Source organism: Sus scrofa, chromosome 10 (assembly GCF_000003025.6).
Source record: "Sus scrofa isolate TJ Tabasco breed Duroc chromosome 10, Sscrofa11.1, whole genome shotgun sequence".
NCBI lineage: Eukaryota > Metazoa > Chordata > Mammalia > Artiodactyla > Suidae > Sus > Sus scrofa.
This window is the reverse complement of record NC_010452.4, coordinates 20,381,783-20,399,492: the sequence shown is the minus strand read 5'-3', so window position 1 is coordinate 20,399,492 and position 17,710 is coordinate 20,381,783. Positions and strand designations below refer to the sequence as shown.

Sequence of the window (17,710 nt, the reverse complement as noted above, 5' to 3'; positions counted from 1 at the left end):
AACCTAGACCATAGCTCACAGCAACACCAGATCCTTAACCCACTGAGCAGGGCTAGGAGTTGAACCTGTGTCCTCATGGATGCTAGTCAGATTCATCTGTTTCGCTGAGCCATGATGGGAACTCTCCCAGTCTGATATTTCTAAGGCTAATGTGCCATATTGCACAGAATCAGACTGTGTGACAAGCCCTGCCTGTGCTGCCAGACTGATAAGGTACCATAAACCTCCGCGTGTCCTTCTTAACTCACATCCTCAGGATTTCCAGCACCCGAATGGTAGGTGCATCACTCTAAGGACTTTGGCCACGAACCAGCCCTTGTACAGAAATGCCTCTCTGGGTTTAAAGGCTCTCGTGGGCTGACAGCCGCTGGAGGGCGGTTGCTGGTAGGTGGTGGCACACGCGGTCAGGTAGCCACTGGTGGGCCCTCTTCCTCCTCAGGTTGTCTTCCGAAGACGGGGAAGAAGCTTCTGCTTATTTTTATGGAAGCGACGACTCTCTGGACACGAGAGGGAAGACTGCCTCCTCAGGTGAGATGGACTTGCTAGGAGAGATCCTAGACACGCTGAGCACGCACAGCTCGGACCCGGGGAAGCTGGCCGCGGCCAAGAGCCTGGATTTCTTCAGATCGATGGACGACATCGACTACAAGCCCACGGTGAGCCGACTTCACCTTTCTTACCCTCGCGGTGGCTGCCCAGCGGCATGGCCTCGTGGTAGGAGCGTTTGACCTCTAATCCGTACGTGTCTCAGCTACTAAACGAGGCTAAACCTTCATCATTAGTTATTTCTGGTAGCAGAATTCCAGCATCTTGCCTTGTACTGAGCCGGTTCTGATGGTTATTGTCAGGAACTGAAATCTCTCGTCAAGCGGTAATATCTTCCCACAACCTCATTTTACAGTTGTCTTTTCTAGAGAACTTCTAAATGTGAATTGTTCCCACTTTCTTTTTTGTATTTTCCGGATCTTCAAAAAAAAAATTAATGTATTAATTCAAATACTGTTTCATTGTATTGCTTCACAAATGAACAAAACTTTAAACAAATTGAACCAGATGCTTTAAAAACATGAGAGTGAAATATTTTCAACTCTATTTTGATTATAATAATTCCAGAACTTGGCATTGGCTATATCATAGTTTCTGTGTTTTTCAGTGGGTTTTCTGCAAATCTTTTCCCAGCTTTTTTGCAGTATAATGACAACAGTTGTATGTATTTAAGGTGTACAACTGGATGTTTTCACACACGTTGTCAGAGGTCACAACGCAGCTTGTGACCCCCTCCCACGGTTACCTTTTCTTCTTTCTCGGAAGTGAGAGCCCCCAAGAGCTCCCCTCTTGGCAGACCTCATGCACATGACTCAGTGTTGCTGCGTCTGCTCACCGTGCTGTGCATCAGAGTTCCAGAACTTTCTCTGCTTGCAGAGCAAATTCGGCACCCTTCCGGTGGTCGGTCCCCCACCTGTTAGGCGCGAGTCGGCTTCAGACCCCGCCCGGAAGGGAGATCACGCTGCAGCTGTCGTCTGCATCTGGCTCATTTCACCCAGCGTAACGCCCTCCGTGGCGCGTACAACCCCTCCGCCTTGTGGCACATGGCAAGGCTTCCTCCTCTTCAGAAGCCGCACAACGCACGTTTGTGTGTCCTCATTTCCTTACCCTCCGCCATCAGTGGCACTGAGCCCTCCGCGCAGCGTCCCCGTGGTGAGCGGGGCGAGCGACCCCATCAGGAGGCTGTTTTCTCTCTGTGCTCCGTACCCGGAGCGGGTGGCAATGGGAGCACCTCTGCACCCGTCTCTGCAGCGGCTGCCCCAGGTCACACCCCACCAGCAGGGCGTGAGCGCTCTTTCTCCACACCCTCACCGGTACTTGCAGTCTAGCTTGACTTTTCCGGGTCACACGTGCAGGGACGTGGGACCCGGCATCCGCCTTGCAGTACCGTTGGGGCAGAGGGTTCAGGCTGCTGCTGCCACATCTCCTCGGGAGGGCCGTCCAGCCCCAGCCTCTCCATTTCAACATGGAGAAAGTCCTGCTGAAGTTGCTCTAACTTGATTGAGTTTTTTCTAAACGCGTCGTTTCTTTTGCAGAATAAACCCAGCGCGCCCAGTGAGAACAACCTGGCCCTGCTCTGCGGTGCTTCTGGCGACCAGGCCGAGTGGCACCTGGGGCAGGATGACAGCGCCGTCCACGGCCGGCACCTGCCCCCCTCTCCCAGGAAGCGGGCGTCCTCCGGCGCCTTGAGGGAGTCTCTGTTCAGCCTGACGGAGGAGAACAACGAGAAGCCTCTCGGTGATGGAGCGGGCCCGCGGATCCGGACCGGCCAGTCCCTCCCGCAGGCCTGGACGTGCAGCTGGCCCCGCCCGAGGCGGCCCAGACGGCGCGGAAGGAAACACTAAGCCAGACCTCGGACGACCTGCCGGTGCCCAGCCTCGGGCGCCGTCCCTCCACTTTTGTTCCTTGGGAGAAAGAGGGCAGAGAAGCCCAGGAGCCTTCAGAAGGTTCTGGGCTGCTGCAGGAAGTAGTGTCCTTGTGTCACATAACATCCGCCTTCCACCAGGACTCAGACGTGACAGAAGGAAAAGCACGGGGAAACCAAGCTTAAATCAACAACCGGGAGTCAGTGGCTTGCATCCAGCCGTCTGTGGAGACCCTCTGGGGTCGCACGTAACCTAAACGGCCATTCGCAGGAAGGACGACTCTTCCGGCCACCTGTTATTTGTCCCCCCCGCCCCCAACTCGTGGTACCTAGATCATTGATTTTTAAAAGTAAAGCTAATTCTCCTACTGTGCTCTTAAATCAGGCACTAGTTTGTATGTGTGTTGAAAGTGTATGTTGAACATCTGATTTTCCCAGTAACTGGTGCTTAATGCCACTGATTTTATTTCACCTAAGGCTGCGTATACACCCTTGCACATCACCGGTAGCTGCCAGTCATCTGGTTGAGCACGAACCGAACCGGCCAGGATGGCAGAACCCATCAGAACTCCCCCGAAACTGCTGACCCACTAACTGCCTTAATCTTAAGCCTCTAATAAGTATTCTTAGGTAATTTATGGAATTACATGTCAGTTTTGAAAGATGAGTTACAAGTGTTCTACGGAGCAATAATGCCTTTTTCTAGTCATTGAATCAAGGACAAAATTCATTTTTTCCAAGTTGAAAAGCGCTCTGGTGGACACTGCAGCCTTGTTTTGCAGAAAGTATACATAGGTACACACTGACCTGTGCTCAGTGAGAGGAGTGCAGTGCTGAAATTACAATGTGAACTCGACGACTGCTGTTTACAGATGACACTTTAAATTTCTCCGTCTCTCCAAATGCCTTTGCTAACAGGAGTCACCCCCAGAAAACCAAATGCAACGTGAACTCTCCCGATTAAAAGCGTCCCCTCTCGCTCTTTCCACAGCAGTAATTAATTCTCCACCATCAGAACGCGTGGCAGCGCCTCATCTTTACTTGTCGCAGTCGCTGGCTTTCTCTTTGGGGCGTTTCCGCTTTGCAGGCTGTGTGGACAAAGCCCAGAGCCCTCCCCGCCTGCCCTCAGCCCCGCTGTTGCTCCTTCTGCTCAGGACCGAGCCGCGTGCATTTTCCTCCGTTTTTCCCTGAGGCCCTGTCCCCGTCCTGGGATCCCGCCGGGGGTGACGGTAGCCTCTGCCGTGACCGGTTCTCAGACTCTCGTCTCTGCTGCCCCGACAGCTGCTCAGAGGCCGTGGAGGCGTCTGCCTGATGTTCTCCTGACTGCATGGGATCATGGCAGGGGGAGGGGAGCCCGAGGAAAAGTGCCGTCTCCTTCTGTCCCCACGCTCTGCGAATGTTAGTGTGACCTTGGTCACTGGCTGATGCAGCATGTGGGGGTCGCTCCCGGTCCCCTGTGGCCTTTGGAAGGAAGTCCCTGCGCACAGCCACCCAGAGATTGTCTCTTCTCTCTCCCATTCACTGTCCCACTTTGAATGTCACCTGAGGAGCAATTGGGCATTTGGTGGCCTCACGATTGGCTAGATTGTCAGGGATGATCAGGGAAAAAAAAAAAAAAAAACAGTGATGTTTGGGTTAATTTGTTGTTAGTATGTTCAATACATAGACTCTGTAATCCCCAATCACAATTTTTAAGTTCTTGTTTTAGGAAAGCTAGGTGAGAAAGCATTCCAGAACCCCCATCAAGACTCTGCTCTCAAATATTTGCTGAAATCAGAATTTAATTTTCAGTTAAAGAAAATCCTGGAAGGGGATATGTTAAAATCATTGCTTAAAAATAGCTACTTAGATCAGTCTTGTAAGTTAAAGAAAATGACCAAGTTTTTAAAAGTACATTCCAAAATCTAAATGGATGTGTTTTATTTGGGCAATTAACCCATTTTTTGTTTATGAAGACAAATCTTGTTTTCTTTATAAGGATGGACTCCGTACATATTAAGGAAAAAAAAAATTTTTTTTTAACGCCAAAGCTGAGACTCAAGGGTCTTTGAAATTTTGCCTTGATATACTCATTAGGAAATTCCATGTAATTTTGTTGAAGTATGTTAGAAAGGCATCCCACGTGAGAAGGAAAAACTGTCATTCTGGTTGTTAACCTGCTGGACAAATATTCCTAATTTTTGAAAAGAATGTAAAGCCACCCTTTAACGTGATTGTTGGTACTTTGCCCTTGAGAATCCAGAGTCTGGAAAATGGGCCCGTTGTGAGTGTAACAGAGGCAAAATGGGGGTTTTAGTCCATTTGCTCACTAAGCTTCATGGTCTCAGAAACAGGAGTTCTTTTTCTGTCTTTCAGTCACTTCACCAGATGTCTGACTGCACTACTGTGTGTGGTGAGGGATGTATCCCCTGACAAGTGACATTTGTGTCAAAGGATCTTAAATCGGATTTGTGCCTTAACTTACAAAATCAGCTCTTACATCCCACGCTCCAAACAAAAGCAAAAACTCTCCATGTTATTCTTGGAGAGAATCCAAAAGACTAGTAGCAAGTATTCCCATTTCAGACCATTTGTATTTTGAGTATTCAAAGTCTGCTCTTAAACTAGACTCCCAGTGTTAGGTTGGCTACAGGGAAATGAAGTGAAATTAAGATGAGTTCTGAAATAAAAGTATTACCTTATTTCCCTACTATGTTCATATTTGCTATTTTAACCGAACCAGGTATTTGTAAATGCCTCTGTGGTTTGAATTCTTCTCCTCCCCCTAAAGCAGCAACCCCTGTTCTACAAACAGAATTGTATAAACACATCAGACCTCCGGCTCTGGTATCCAGGCTTTATCCCACCCCAGCTTTTAGCCTCTTGCCCTCATTACTGCATCCATGGCATTTCAGGGGACAGAAATGTGAATTAGGAGCTACTGTTTTGCTAAGTGAGAGTATTTATTGTTAAGTGATATATTTGCATGGTTACCTACTTGAGCATATTTTAGAAAAGCACCAAAATATAACATGATTATTTTCCTGATTAAAAATCAGTCATTCACTTAGGAAACATTTATTGACTCTTTGTGCCAGTTACATGCAAGATCCAGTAACTGCGGATGTGGGAGAATAAACGAATTGACCTAGTTCCCGTTCCGAAGAACTAATTACAAGGCAAAGGAACCACCCATCTCTGCTAATAATAACGTATTCTGCTTTGAAGTTATTCAGTCCCAATTTGATCACCAGAAAAGATCTTTTAAAAGCTGCTTGATCTAAAACATGCTCTAAGTGCAGAACCATTGTACCGCCTCTAATTTCACTAACCGCCTCTTCTCTCGATGGTACGAAGTACGGGAATGCTGCTAGCCGAGATGACCTGCCTCTACAGGACAGATGCAGAGACTCTTAGAGCTGCGTGTTCTTGTTCCTCTGGCTTTTGTCATCACCCAGGTCCCCTCTTGCAGGCAGCAAGGCTCCGAGCGGGAACATGCTCCCGGGAACTGCTAGGGCCACCTCTCTCCCTTCCGCAGTAACCCAGCACGCGGATGCCTGCTGAGGCGGTCTCGTTGCACCATCTTCGTCTTGGAAACAGCATTCTCTAGAAACACCCCCCCACACACTTAAACTAAAACTGTAAGTGCCCGTGCTGTGCTTAGGATTCTGTGTTCATATCCTAATAAAAAGGACCCAGGAATGCTAGGAAAGAAGTTTTCTGAAATAAGGTGAAGAAGTAGACTGCGGAGCAAAAGGACAAAGCTGTGACGAGTCTCATCATGAGTAGATCTTCCGTCTTTTCTAGAAAATCTGGATTTTCAGGAAAAGATTTCTTTTCACAAATAAATTTTCTAATGTGAATTCCATTTTGTTTTTAGCATAAACGATCCTGATTCTGGGTAGGTATTGGTCGATCAGAATATAAATTTAAGAATGTAAAATGAATACCAAACCCAATGCCTCCAAAGCACTTCTTCACGTAGGAACTGGTTTTTACCAACTCTCAGTATTGACGTCTTTCCTGTGTCAAGCCCGGAGAATCTGTATTCTGTTTCTTAAAGTTTAAGAGGCAGAGTTGTTTGAGCAAATCAGTTCACAGTTTGATTTGGTCAAGATAGGAAATTAGGTGCATTTAGGAAGAAACATTTTATTTTGAAAATGATAGGATTTGTGCAATATTTTTCTTGCATAATTTAGTTCATATAAATCTGCACATCTGCTGCTCTAGCAGGTGCCTTAAGGTCATATTTTTCAGTATTTGTGTAAAACAATATGTAGCAATGTTCTATGTGATTTTAGAAAAAATTCTTTATACTGTTGGCAAGAGAAATGTTTTTGTTTATTTAAAATAATTATGACTATTGCATTATTGTATCATAACTAACTGCCTCAGCAACAATAAATATGCAATAAGAAAATCCTGAACCTTAGCTCTAGTATTGATAATACTGTTACTTTAGAAGAAATGTAGATAGTGCAAAATGCTGACTCTTCATGCGTACGTTTAACAGCTCCTTGGTTCTGTACCACGTAAATCTAGATGGCATTTGTATGGTGATGACAACACATACGTCGATTGTAATATCCTCTGTGATGAATCTTCAGATTTATAAAGGGCATTGCCAATACTCTGTCTGTAAATTAAGTTAATTTTTGTATAGTGTACAGTTTGTTTAACCTTAGAGCTTCTATAGATTTCTACTTTTTATTGTACTTGAATGAGGCAGAAAAGCACTGTGGAAAATCTGTAGCTCTAGGTGCAAGACACAAACATACCAAAAAAAAAAAACAAAGCACGGTACTCCTGGACGGCTGCTCTCCCCGATGCCTGCCGTCCAGAAAGCTCTGTTCTTTCAAACCGTACTTAGTGATTTAAAATACACAATCTTTTATCCTAAAAGATTGCCAAGTCACAAATGATTACCTCTTCCACAGCTCAGCCTCTGAGTCTCTTCGTCTCTGTGTCACTTCGTGTCTCAGAAGAGCCTTGTCGAGGACATGACAGACCCACTCTGGCTGATGACGCGACGTGCAGCATGGGACGAGGTCAGGGCTCTGTGCCTCCTAAATGCTCCGGGTGTGTCCCTCCAACAGTCCAGTTTCCATGGGGACTATTTAATCATCATACACCAAAAATGATATCTCTTGAATCTGTCATGATTCAGTACATACAGCAATGCCTACAACAGCCAACAGGCATGAACTGCATGAAGCCTGTAGTTTAAAACACATAAAGTTTTTTTTTTTTACGCAAAAGGTACATAGGGTTAAAAATTGAACTTTTCCAAAGCTTATTTCTCTGGCTTTAAATGCATAACTGTTTGAAAGGACTGAAAACCTTGAGCTTTTTGCTAGACGGGGTGACAGACATCCGTACGCACCTGCCCAGCACTGAGATGTGCTTTGCTGTCGTGCATCCTTGAGGCTACAGGAAAAATCATCTCACACGTTGACTACTATCGGGAGGACACTGTGTAGAAAAGTACTGTTTGGGGAATTTAAAAAAATATATGCAAAAGTAACTATTGGATGGACGACGCATTACCATAAAGTGCCCGAAATGCAGGTTTAAAATAAAATTGGTCATAATCGAAACGGCCTGGTGGTGACTCTTCTTTTGCGGTCCGTTCTCCCTGTCAGTGTCCCAGGGAACCGTCCCAGGGACCCTGCGTCTCCATCTCGGAGCGGGGTAACTGCGTGGTGTGCACTGAGGCTGGAGGAGCATCCATTCTTTGGTGTCTGGTCAGCTAAGCTCATTAGAATTTGAAACCACAGAAGAGGCAGGCAGAGTGTTGCTAAGGACAGGCCCGCAGAGCAGGACCAGCCAAGCCACACAGCTGTTCACTGACCTTCCTGCAGGAGCCGGGCCGGCCAGACCCCAAGTCAAGTGCGGAAGCGGCTCCCATACGCCTCGGGAGGCCAAGTTCCTGCCAGGCCTCCAAAGGCTGCACCCAGAGCAGGCATCACTTCCAAATAAGCACACAGTTGCCTGTGGGTGCAGAATTTCTGAGACTCTTGTGCTGAACTTGTTTCCATAGAGGAAGCCAAGGTTTGACCATAAGAGAAGAGGTACTGTCCTTGGAAGCCTAAGGGTAACTCACGTCTACCCCTTCTGGACACTGCCTGCCGCCTTCCCAGGGGGGCTGCTCGGTGCCTCTCGGTGTCTGTGTCTGAGAAAGACGTCGCGGCTTCATTTTCCACGTGCAGACACAGAAGCCCAGGTGGACTTTCCCTGTGTAAAAAAATGAAATTGAAAGACAATACACCCTTTTTAGAGTCTTATTTTGTAGTGAGTCTGACATCTTCTCTCCTGGAAGTAACAATCAATTATAGGACACACAAAAATTTACACATTTATGGTAAATGTAGTATTAACAGCATAAAAGTTAGTGTCTGGGGAAGTTTCCAGGTCAATTAAAGCCTTCCCCAAGTTCTGCCATTGGCTTAGTCCTCTTACCTCATTTCCCTGAAGCTTCGCTTCTATTTAAAGTAGACGTGTCTACCCTTAGGATGAATTAGTAATATTGAGAAACTTTTTGGGTGCATTGCAGCTGCCATATGCAGTCAGCCCTCTGTATCCATGTGGCTATAACCGCAGATCCAACCAACCCAGATGGAAAAAAAAAAAAAACCTTAATTCCAGACACTTCCAAAAAAACAAAACTTGAATTTACTCCCTGCTAGCAATTACTTATATAACATTTACACTATATTTTACAATGATTTATATAGCACTTACATTGCATTAGGTATTACAAGAAATCTAGAGGTTGTTTAAAATACATGGGAGAATATATGCAGGTCATGTGGAAATACAACCACATATTTATTTTTTTTTTGGCCACACCCATGGCTCATGAAAGTTCCTGGGCCAGGGATCAAATCCGAGCTGCAGCTGGGACCTACACCCCTGCTACAGCAATGCCAGATGCTTTAACCCACGGTGTCGGGCCAGATATCAAACTTGGACCTCAGCAGCAACTTGAGTCCCTGAAGAGACAACACCGGGTCCTTAACCGACTGCACCGCATCGGGAACTCCAGTACTACATCCGTCATTTTATATGAGGGACTTGAGCATCCTTGGATTTGGTATCAGGGTGGGGGTTTGTCCTGGAACCAACCCCCTGTGGGCCCCAAAAGAGGACCAATTTGAGGCACAGAAAACATGCCTAAGTATCCCACTTCATTTGAACTGAGGGGTGTTTGTGGAGTATAAACCTATTAAAATCTTAGATTTTATCTGATCCAGCAGCTCCCAAACCTAGCTTTCCATTAGACTCAGCTCTACCGCTTCAAAAACAAGGAATAAACAAGCCTGGACCGTGCTCCTAGAGGTTCCGCAGTCGGTGCTGTAATTAGTCCTGTGTAGACCTGAGCAATTGAGGGACAAAAGACATCAGTGATACCCTTAGCAACTCATAGCAACAAGTGGCCAGGGTGGGACAGGAACCTGACAGTGGCTTCAGCTCCCTGCCTTCAGGCAGAACCGCAGGGTAACCATTAAATAGCACGCCTAAGCCACATTCTCTCCGTTAAGTATCGAACAAAATGCACTAGGCAAGGTTTTAATTTTGAGTGCAGAACTGCCTGCTCTGCAGTTCTTCTTGGGAGACGGTATTAACGCTTGGATTCTCTTCTGTTTTGCCCTCCCCCCCCCGCCCCCGGCGCCCCCACGCCCCCCAACTCAGTTAATTCACTCTCCACTAATCTTGGTCATGTATACAGGTGTTCTCTGCGGTATCGTTTCTCTCTTTTCACCCCTTCCTTCCTCTTAGTTTTTTTACATGTGTTGGTGAGCAGATGGGGGCAGATGGGGGGCCCCACCCATCGCGCATGGTAACTAAGGGAAGACCCAGGGCCTTAGCGATGTGGAGGGAAAGGAAAGGCATGATGCGATTTTTTTATTGTGGATCCAAGGGTATTGACATATAAAGCTTTCAAGGGCACTTGACATCCTTTTCAGAATCCCCATAGATGTTTATCTATCGCTCTGAAAATTTTGCTCATGTCCAGGAGCCAACATTCAAGTCAGAATGCTTACTTTTCAGTTATTTTTCTATTTACTTATTTTTCTTTTTGTCTTTTTAGGGCCGCACCTGTGGCATATGGAGGTTCTCAGGCTAGGGGGTGAAGTGGAGCTGTAGCCACTGGCCTACACTACAGCCACAGCAAGTGGGGGATCCGAGCTGCATCTGCAACCTACACCACAGCTCACGGCAACGCCGGATCCTTAACCCACTGAGCGAGGCCAGGGATCGAACCCAGGTCCTTTTGGATGCTAAGTCTGATTCGTTTCCACGGCGCCATGATGGGAACTCCAGTTTTGTTACTTTAAAATCAGGCCTACTTTTAAAATGGAAATTGTTTTATATTGATGGTGTTTTGTAGTAATACCATTTAACCATTAAAGCAATGTATTTCAATTTTACAAATTACTTTTTATAACTCCAATTTCTAATATGAGGACTCGATTTGGAGTATCAAAGTACACTGATGGTGGAAGTTCCCTCATGGCTCAGAGGGTTAAGGATCCAGCATGGCTGCAGCTATGGCACAGGTTCAGTCCCTGGCCTGGGAACTTCTGCATTCTACAAGTGCAGCCAAAAAAAAAATTACACTGATGGTATCCATTTAATATTTCACCCCATTTCCCCCAAATTACAAACTAAAAGAATAATTTTAATTAAGAGCTGAGTTTTCTGAGATTTGATAAATGTCCAAATTGGATACAACCCATTAGGCAAAAATCCCAATTTGTGAAATAGATGCTAAGAAGAACTGTTGTTTTATATTATAGGCTTCCTGCCCGGGGTACATGCTCACTGACAAACCATTAGAAAACCATTTGAATTTCTAGGCAAATGACAACTGGTAGATGCTGGCAATTTGTCCTTTTAAAAAACTTTCTGCTACATAAATGTAAGCAATTCTTTCCCATCGATAATAATTGTATTTAAGACATGGTGACCATACACATGATATGCCTCAGATGCAGACATAAAAAGAAAAAAAATCCATTTACAGCAAACTTTTAGGAAGGCTGATAACAACTGTTAACAGTTCTGCTTACTGAATTTTTTTTCTTCCACTCCATTGCAACCATACTCCTAAAATCACCAATAAATCATGGTTTCTGTTTGTGAGAATGAATGAGTCTCGTGACTTGCACTGGGGCAGATGGCCAGGTGTTAGCCATCTTCAGCAGCTCACAGGAGTGTTAAATAAAACATACTAAGAATATTGAAAATGTTTACTGGGACCTCAGAAAGGAATGCCTTGAGGTTAAGAAAAAGAATCATGAAGCCAAATCAGTGCATTAAAGCTAATGAAGTAGTAGGTAGTAGATATGGGCATAGTTCATATGAGCTAAAATCTAGCTGGTTAATACGCTTATGGATTCAATAGATGAAGCTTGTGGTTCACAAGAGGTGTGCATGAGAAATTAAGACTTCTGTATCAGGACTCTAAAAGAAATATCGGATCTAATAAGTTGGGAACAGAAAAATTTTACCCTCTGACCCAGAGAACTGCCAATGGACTCTTCTGTCTGGGATCTGAATAGGAAAATAAAGTCAGAAACAACCAAAAAAGTTTGTATGAGAAATCAAATCTCAGTATTTGCCTCATATGGTTTTGTGGTATATTACCACGGACCTAAATTCTGTATACGCTGCACACAGCACAGAACCCTCAAACTAAGAAATTGTCATAAAACATAGTCCACACAGGGGCAGCTCTGGAGCCCTACACGGTAAAGCAAAGCCATTTCGCAGATGCACTTTGAAAGCCAAAGCACACAGGACCATCGTCGAAAGCACTGACGATGATTTAGAAAAGTAAATCAGGAGTTCCCATTGTGGCGCAGTGGTTAACAAATCCGACTAGGAACCATGAGGTTGCGGGTTCGATCCCTGGCCTTGCTTAGTGGGTTAAGGATCTGGCGTTGCCGTGAGCTGTGGTGTAGCTTGCAGACTTGGCTTGGATCCCACATTGCTGTGGCTGTGGTGTAGGCTGGCAGCTGTAGCTCTGATTCGACCCCTAGCCTGGGAACTTCCATATACTGCAGGTTCAGCCCTAAAAAAGACAAAAAAAAAAAAAAGTAAATCACATGAAGACGTTTTGCTCCTTGAGAAGGACAAAATGAAAGCAACTTGAAATTGACTATATGATAAACATATTTAAAGATCTAAGAATAAATTGTCATTATTTTCACAAGATAAAATTCAAGAAGACAGAGTGGCTAAGCAAGGGTTTTGCTGGATACGCTGAGTTAAATAAGGCAACAATTCTAGGTATCCTGACACAATTTCTATTGCCACAGTTCCAACATTGTTTTATGACTCTTCACTTGTTTACTCTCTTCCCTCAACCTAGTCTTTCAAACACACACTGAATTTGCGTCTATTCCTTCTAGTTGCTCTGCTAGGAATCAAATGGAAACAATGAACAATTTTCATGTACATGAATTACTTTGATTTCCACACTGAAATTTCAGGCTACCCTCCTCTGACTCACTCCTTTGAAAGCACACAACTTGTATTGTTCATTTAAAAAGTGAACACTCCTTTAGAATGAAAAACAAATTTAAAAGATGCAACATGCCATACACATCACGAAATTCTAACCCTAATGTTTTCATGAATTAACTTCTGAAACATCTTTATTATACCTTATCTACATTATTTGGCCACATTCTTTTCATGTGATAATCGTGTAATGGCATTTTGTTGTTGTTGTGAGCTGTATGAGTTGTTTATTTGCATGTTAGCTCCTTATTAGATAGATTTCTGAATATTAATTTTGTATCTTGCTACTTTACTATTTATTAGTTCTTAATAGTTTTGGGGGGACTCTTTAGGGTTTTATGTATATAGTATCATGTCATCTGCAAAGAGTCACAGTTTTACTTCTTCCAATTTGGATGGCTTTCATTTATCTTGTGTTATTGCTGTGGCTAGGACTCCTGAGTTTATGCTGAATAAATGTGATGAGAGTGAGCATCCTTGTCTTATTCCTGATTCTAGAAGAAAAGCTTTCAGCTTTTCATACTGAGCAGGATGTTAGTTATGGGCTTTATTATGGTCATTTAATATACTCTTTATTATGTTATGTCCCCTATACCAATTTTGTGGATTTTTAAAATCATAAATAGATGTTGAATTTTGTCAAGAGCATTTTCTGCATCTATTGAGATGAGCATATGATTTTTATTCTTCTATTTGTCAATGTAGTGTGTTACATTTATTTTTCAGATATTGAACCATCCTTGTATCTCTGGAAGAAATCCCACATGATCATGGTATATGATCTTTTTAATGTATTGTTGGATTTGGCTTGCTAATATTTTGTTGAGTTTTGCATCTATGTTCATCAGTGATACTGGCCTATAATTTTGTTTTGTTTTTAGTATAATGGTGATGCTAGCCTTTAGAATAAGTTTAGAAACATTCCTTTCTCTGCGACTTTTTTGGAACAGTTTGAGAAGTAGCCTTCTGTTCCCAGACTTTAATTTGTTAGTTTTTTTTAAATTGCTCAACTTTATCACTGGTATTTGGTTTATTCATACTTCTGTTCCTTCCTGCTTCATTCTTGGAAGGTTGTACATTTCTAGAAATTTGTCCATTTCTCCTAGGTTGTCCATTTTATTGGCCAATAATTGTACAATCTCTTACGATCCCTTTTATTTCTATGCTGTCCATTGTAACTTCACCCTTTTCATTTCTGAAATTATTGGGGGGGGTCCTCTCTATTTCTTGAAGAATTTAGCTAAAGATTTATCAATTTTGTTTGTCTTTTCAAAGAACCAGCTCTTAGTTTCATTGGTCTTTTCTATTGTTTTCAAGTCTCTACTTATTTCCACCTAACATTTACTATTTCATTCTACTAATTTTGGGATTTTTTTCCTAGTTGCCTTAGATGTAAGGCTAGATTATTTTGAGATTTTTCTTGTTTCCTAAGTAAGCTTATATAGCTATAAACTTTCTTCTCAGAACTGCTTTTGTTTCTATCCCACAGATTTTGGATTGTGTTTTAATTTTTGATTTGCCTACAGGTATTTAAAAACTTTTTAAATTTCCTCTTTGAATTCTTCAGTGAACCATTGGAGTTTTTGTACCATACTGTTTAGCTTCCATGTGATTGTGATTTTTGCAGTGTTTTTCATGTAGTTGATTCCTAGTTTCAGAGCAATGTGGCTGGGAAAAAAGCTCCACATAATTTCAATTTTCTTAAATATACTGAGACTTGTTTTGTGGCCTAGCATATGATCTACCCTGGAAAATATACCATATGTACTAGAAAGGAATGTGTCTTATGTCCTGCTCTTTTTGTCGGAATGTCCTGTATGTATATCTTAAGGACATCTGGTTTGATGTATCTTTTCACACCAGTATTTTCTGACTAGATTTTCAGTCCATTAATGTAAGTCTGGCATTAAATTCTCCTATTAATATTGTGCTATGTTCAATTACTCCCTTCATATTTGCTTTATGAGTTGAGATGCCCCTATGTTGATTCATATGTATTTACAATTTTTATATCTTCTTGTTGTATTCTTTTATCATATGTAACATTCTTTGTATGGTTAAAATCTTTGATTTAAAGTCTATTTTGTCTGATATAAATATTGCTACTTTGGCTTTCTTTTCATTTCCATTTGCAAGGTATATTTCCCCCTTCCCTCACCTTTAGTCTGTGTATGTCTCTAGATCTGAAGGGAGTCTCTCATAGGTAGCATAACATGGTTTTGTTTTGTATCCATTTGGCCACTCTAGTCTTTTGAGTGTAGCGTTTGGTCCACTAACATTTAAAGTAATTACTGATAGGTGTCTATGTACTGCCATTTTTAAAATTGATTTGGCGTTGTTTTTTTAAAATTTTTATTCCTTTTTTCTACTTTTGCACTCTTCCCTTGTGATTTGATGGCCATTTTTTATTGTAATTATTGGATTTCATCCTCTTTGTGTGGATATCTATTAAAATTTTTGATTTATGGTCACCATGAGGGTTATATGCAGCAATCTGCATATATATGAGATTATTTTAACTTGTTGATTCCTTAAGTTTGAATCAATTTTTACAACACTGCATTTTTACTCCCCCAATCATGTTTAATATTTTGATATATTTTTCATCTATTTTGTTTGAATTCATTAGATACTTATTGTGGATATAGGTGGTTTACTACTTTTGTCTTTTAACTTTCCTACTAAGTGGTTCATCTTCTACCTCTACTGTGTATTTGTCCTTTCCTAATTTTATATTTCGTGACATTTTCTTTGCTGCTCCAGAAATCCCTTTTACATTTCTAGTAAAGCTACTTTTGTGTTGCTGAACTCTTTTAGCTTTTGCTTGTCTGTAAAGTATTTGATCTCTCCTTCAAGTCTGAATTATAGCCTGCAGGTAGAGTATTATTAGTTGTAGATGTTTTCATCATTTTAAATATATTGTGCTGCCTCTTTCTGGCCTACAGAGTTTCCACTATAAGGTCAGCTTATAAGTCTTATGGGAGTTAATTTTTCCTTGCTTCATTTAATATTCTCTATGTAATTTTTGCAATTTTAAATACAAAGTGTCTTGGTGTGGACCAAATATCTTTGTTTGGAATTTCTGTGCTCCCTAAATAGATATCTGTTTCCTTGCCCAGGTTAGGAAAGTTTCCAGCTATTATGTCTTCAAATATGTTCTCTGCCCCTAACTCTCCCCATTCTTCTTCTGAGACCCCTGATGCAAATATTAGCATACTTGATGCTGTTGCAGAGGTCTCTCAAACTGTTTGATTTTTTAAATTCTTTTTTCTGTTTAGCTTGAATGATTTCCACTACTATCTTCCAGTTCACTGATTTATTCATCTGTGTCATCTAATCTACTATTAATTCCTTCTCATATATTTTTATTTCAGTTATTGTATTCTTCAGCTTGGATGGTTTTTCCTTATATTCTCTAACTCCTGTGTTTGAAAATTGAGCTACACAGAGGTTTACATAAAGGTTAGAGAATGCATAGGGTTGCTGAATGGCCAAAAAGTAGGTTTTGCTGGTTATCTAACTATTGGGTCTTAGCATCAAGCTTACCTTACATACTTGACTTTGTAATGCTGGGGTTGGAATTCTATAAATTACATTTTCCAGACTACTTTGTAAACCTCACAAGTCACCAGTTGGCTGCTTTGTTTCCTTAGAGAATAGTCCAACTCAAGGATTGACCATTGGTCTATTCTATAGGCTAGCTAGACATGTGGCAAATGACAGTTTTTATACCTAGCTTTTTTGAGGAATATATTTGTTAATAATTACATACATAAACTTCACCCCACCTACAAAGAACAATTTTTACTTGAGCCCATTGAACAACACTAGGGACTCTGGGGAACGGTTTAGTGACATCCATAGGATGGGTCACAAGTCCATGGGGAAACCATAATTAACCAATGTGAAAGACCACTTAAGGTCAAAAACTTGATTACCATTTCATCCCTGCTTTCCTTTATGGTCAATGTGCCATCATGTTGCTGGCTATCAAGTGCTACCATGACCTCATGACCCCCATGGAAGTAAAAGAGTCCATCCCAAAAGAAGTTTCTCCCTTTACAAAGGAAGCCATTGTGGAGCCTTTAAAAAATGCCAGTGCCCTTCACTGGTACCTCTCTCAATGACTTTGTGAAGTATCTTCAGGACACTTTCAGAGAATGTACTCAGGGCAGGTGTTAGGTAAGAGGATGAGTAGAGTGAGTAGATGTGCAGTTGCACATGTGCACCTGCAGTATACGGAGGTCCCCAGGCTGGGGGTTGAAACAGAGCTACAGCTGCTGACCTACACTTCAGCTCACAGCAATGCCAGATGATTAACCCACTGAGCTAGGCCAAGGATCAAACCCACATCCTCATGGATACTAGTTGGGTTCATTACCAGGGAGCCACAGTGGGATCTCCCACATTCTTAAACCCTGGATTCCTTCTGGTACACTGTGTATTTAGAATTTACGGACATAAGGTTCAAGATTCAATTTTTCATGATCCTTGCTCCAGGATGTAATAGTCTAGATAATGGTTCAGCAAACTATAGCCCATGAGCTAAATATGGCCGGTAACCTATTTAAAGTGTTAAGAGAACATAGCCATGCTCTTTCACTGACATATTATCTACAGCAGTTTTCATATCATTACCAAAGAATTTAGTGGTTTAGAGATCTTACTGTAGTCTGGCAATACTAGAATATTGACTATCTAATCCTTTACAGAAAAATTTTGCTGCCCCCTGGCCTAGTACTCCTCTGGCCTTATATCCACCTATTTGAATGCTCTCTCTGGTGTTTTGTT

The 17,710-nt window shown here is 42.3% G+C and overlaps 1 protein-coding gene and 1 long non-coding RNA gene across 2 annotated transcripts in view; one reads left to right on the top strand and one right to left on the bottom strand.

The window, feature by feature from the left end:
* DENND1B (DENN domain containing 1B) overlaps window positions 1-7,986 on the top strand; it is a 244,302-nt gene extending 236,316 nt beyond the window's left edge. The window contains 3 exon segments of the mRNA XM_021064483.1: window positions 440-656; window positions 2,082-2,286; window positions 2,289-7,986. Coding sequence (XP_020920142.1) covers window positions 440-656; window positions 2,082-2,286; window positions 2,289-2,596 — 730 coding nt within the window. The 3' untranslated portion in view covers window positions 2,597-7,986.
* LOC102165783 overlaps window positions 1-17,710 on the bottom strand; it is a 56,864-nt gene that overhangs the window by 2,055 nt on the left and 37,099 nt on the right. Inside the window, exon 3 of the long non-coding RNA XR_002336246.1 lies at window positions 8,493-8,623. This is a non-coding gene — a long non-coding RNA (uncharacterized LOC102165783). The remainder of the gene's footprint in view (window positions 1-8,492; window positions 8,624-17,710) is intronic.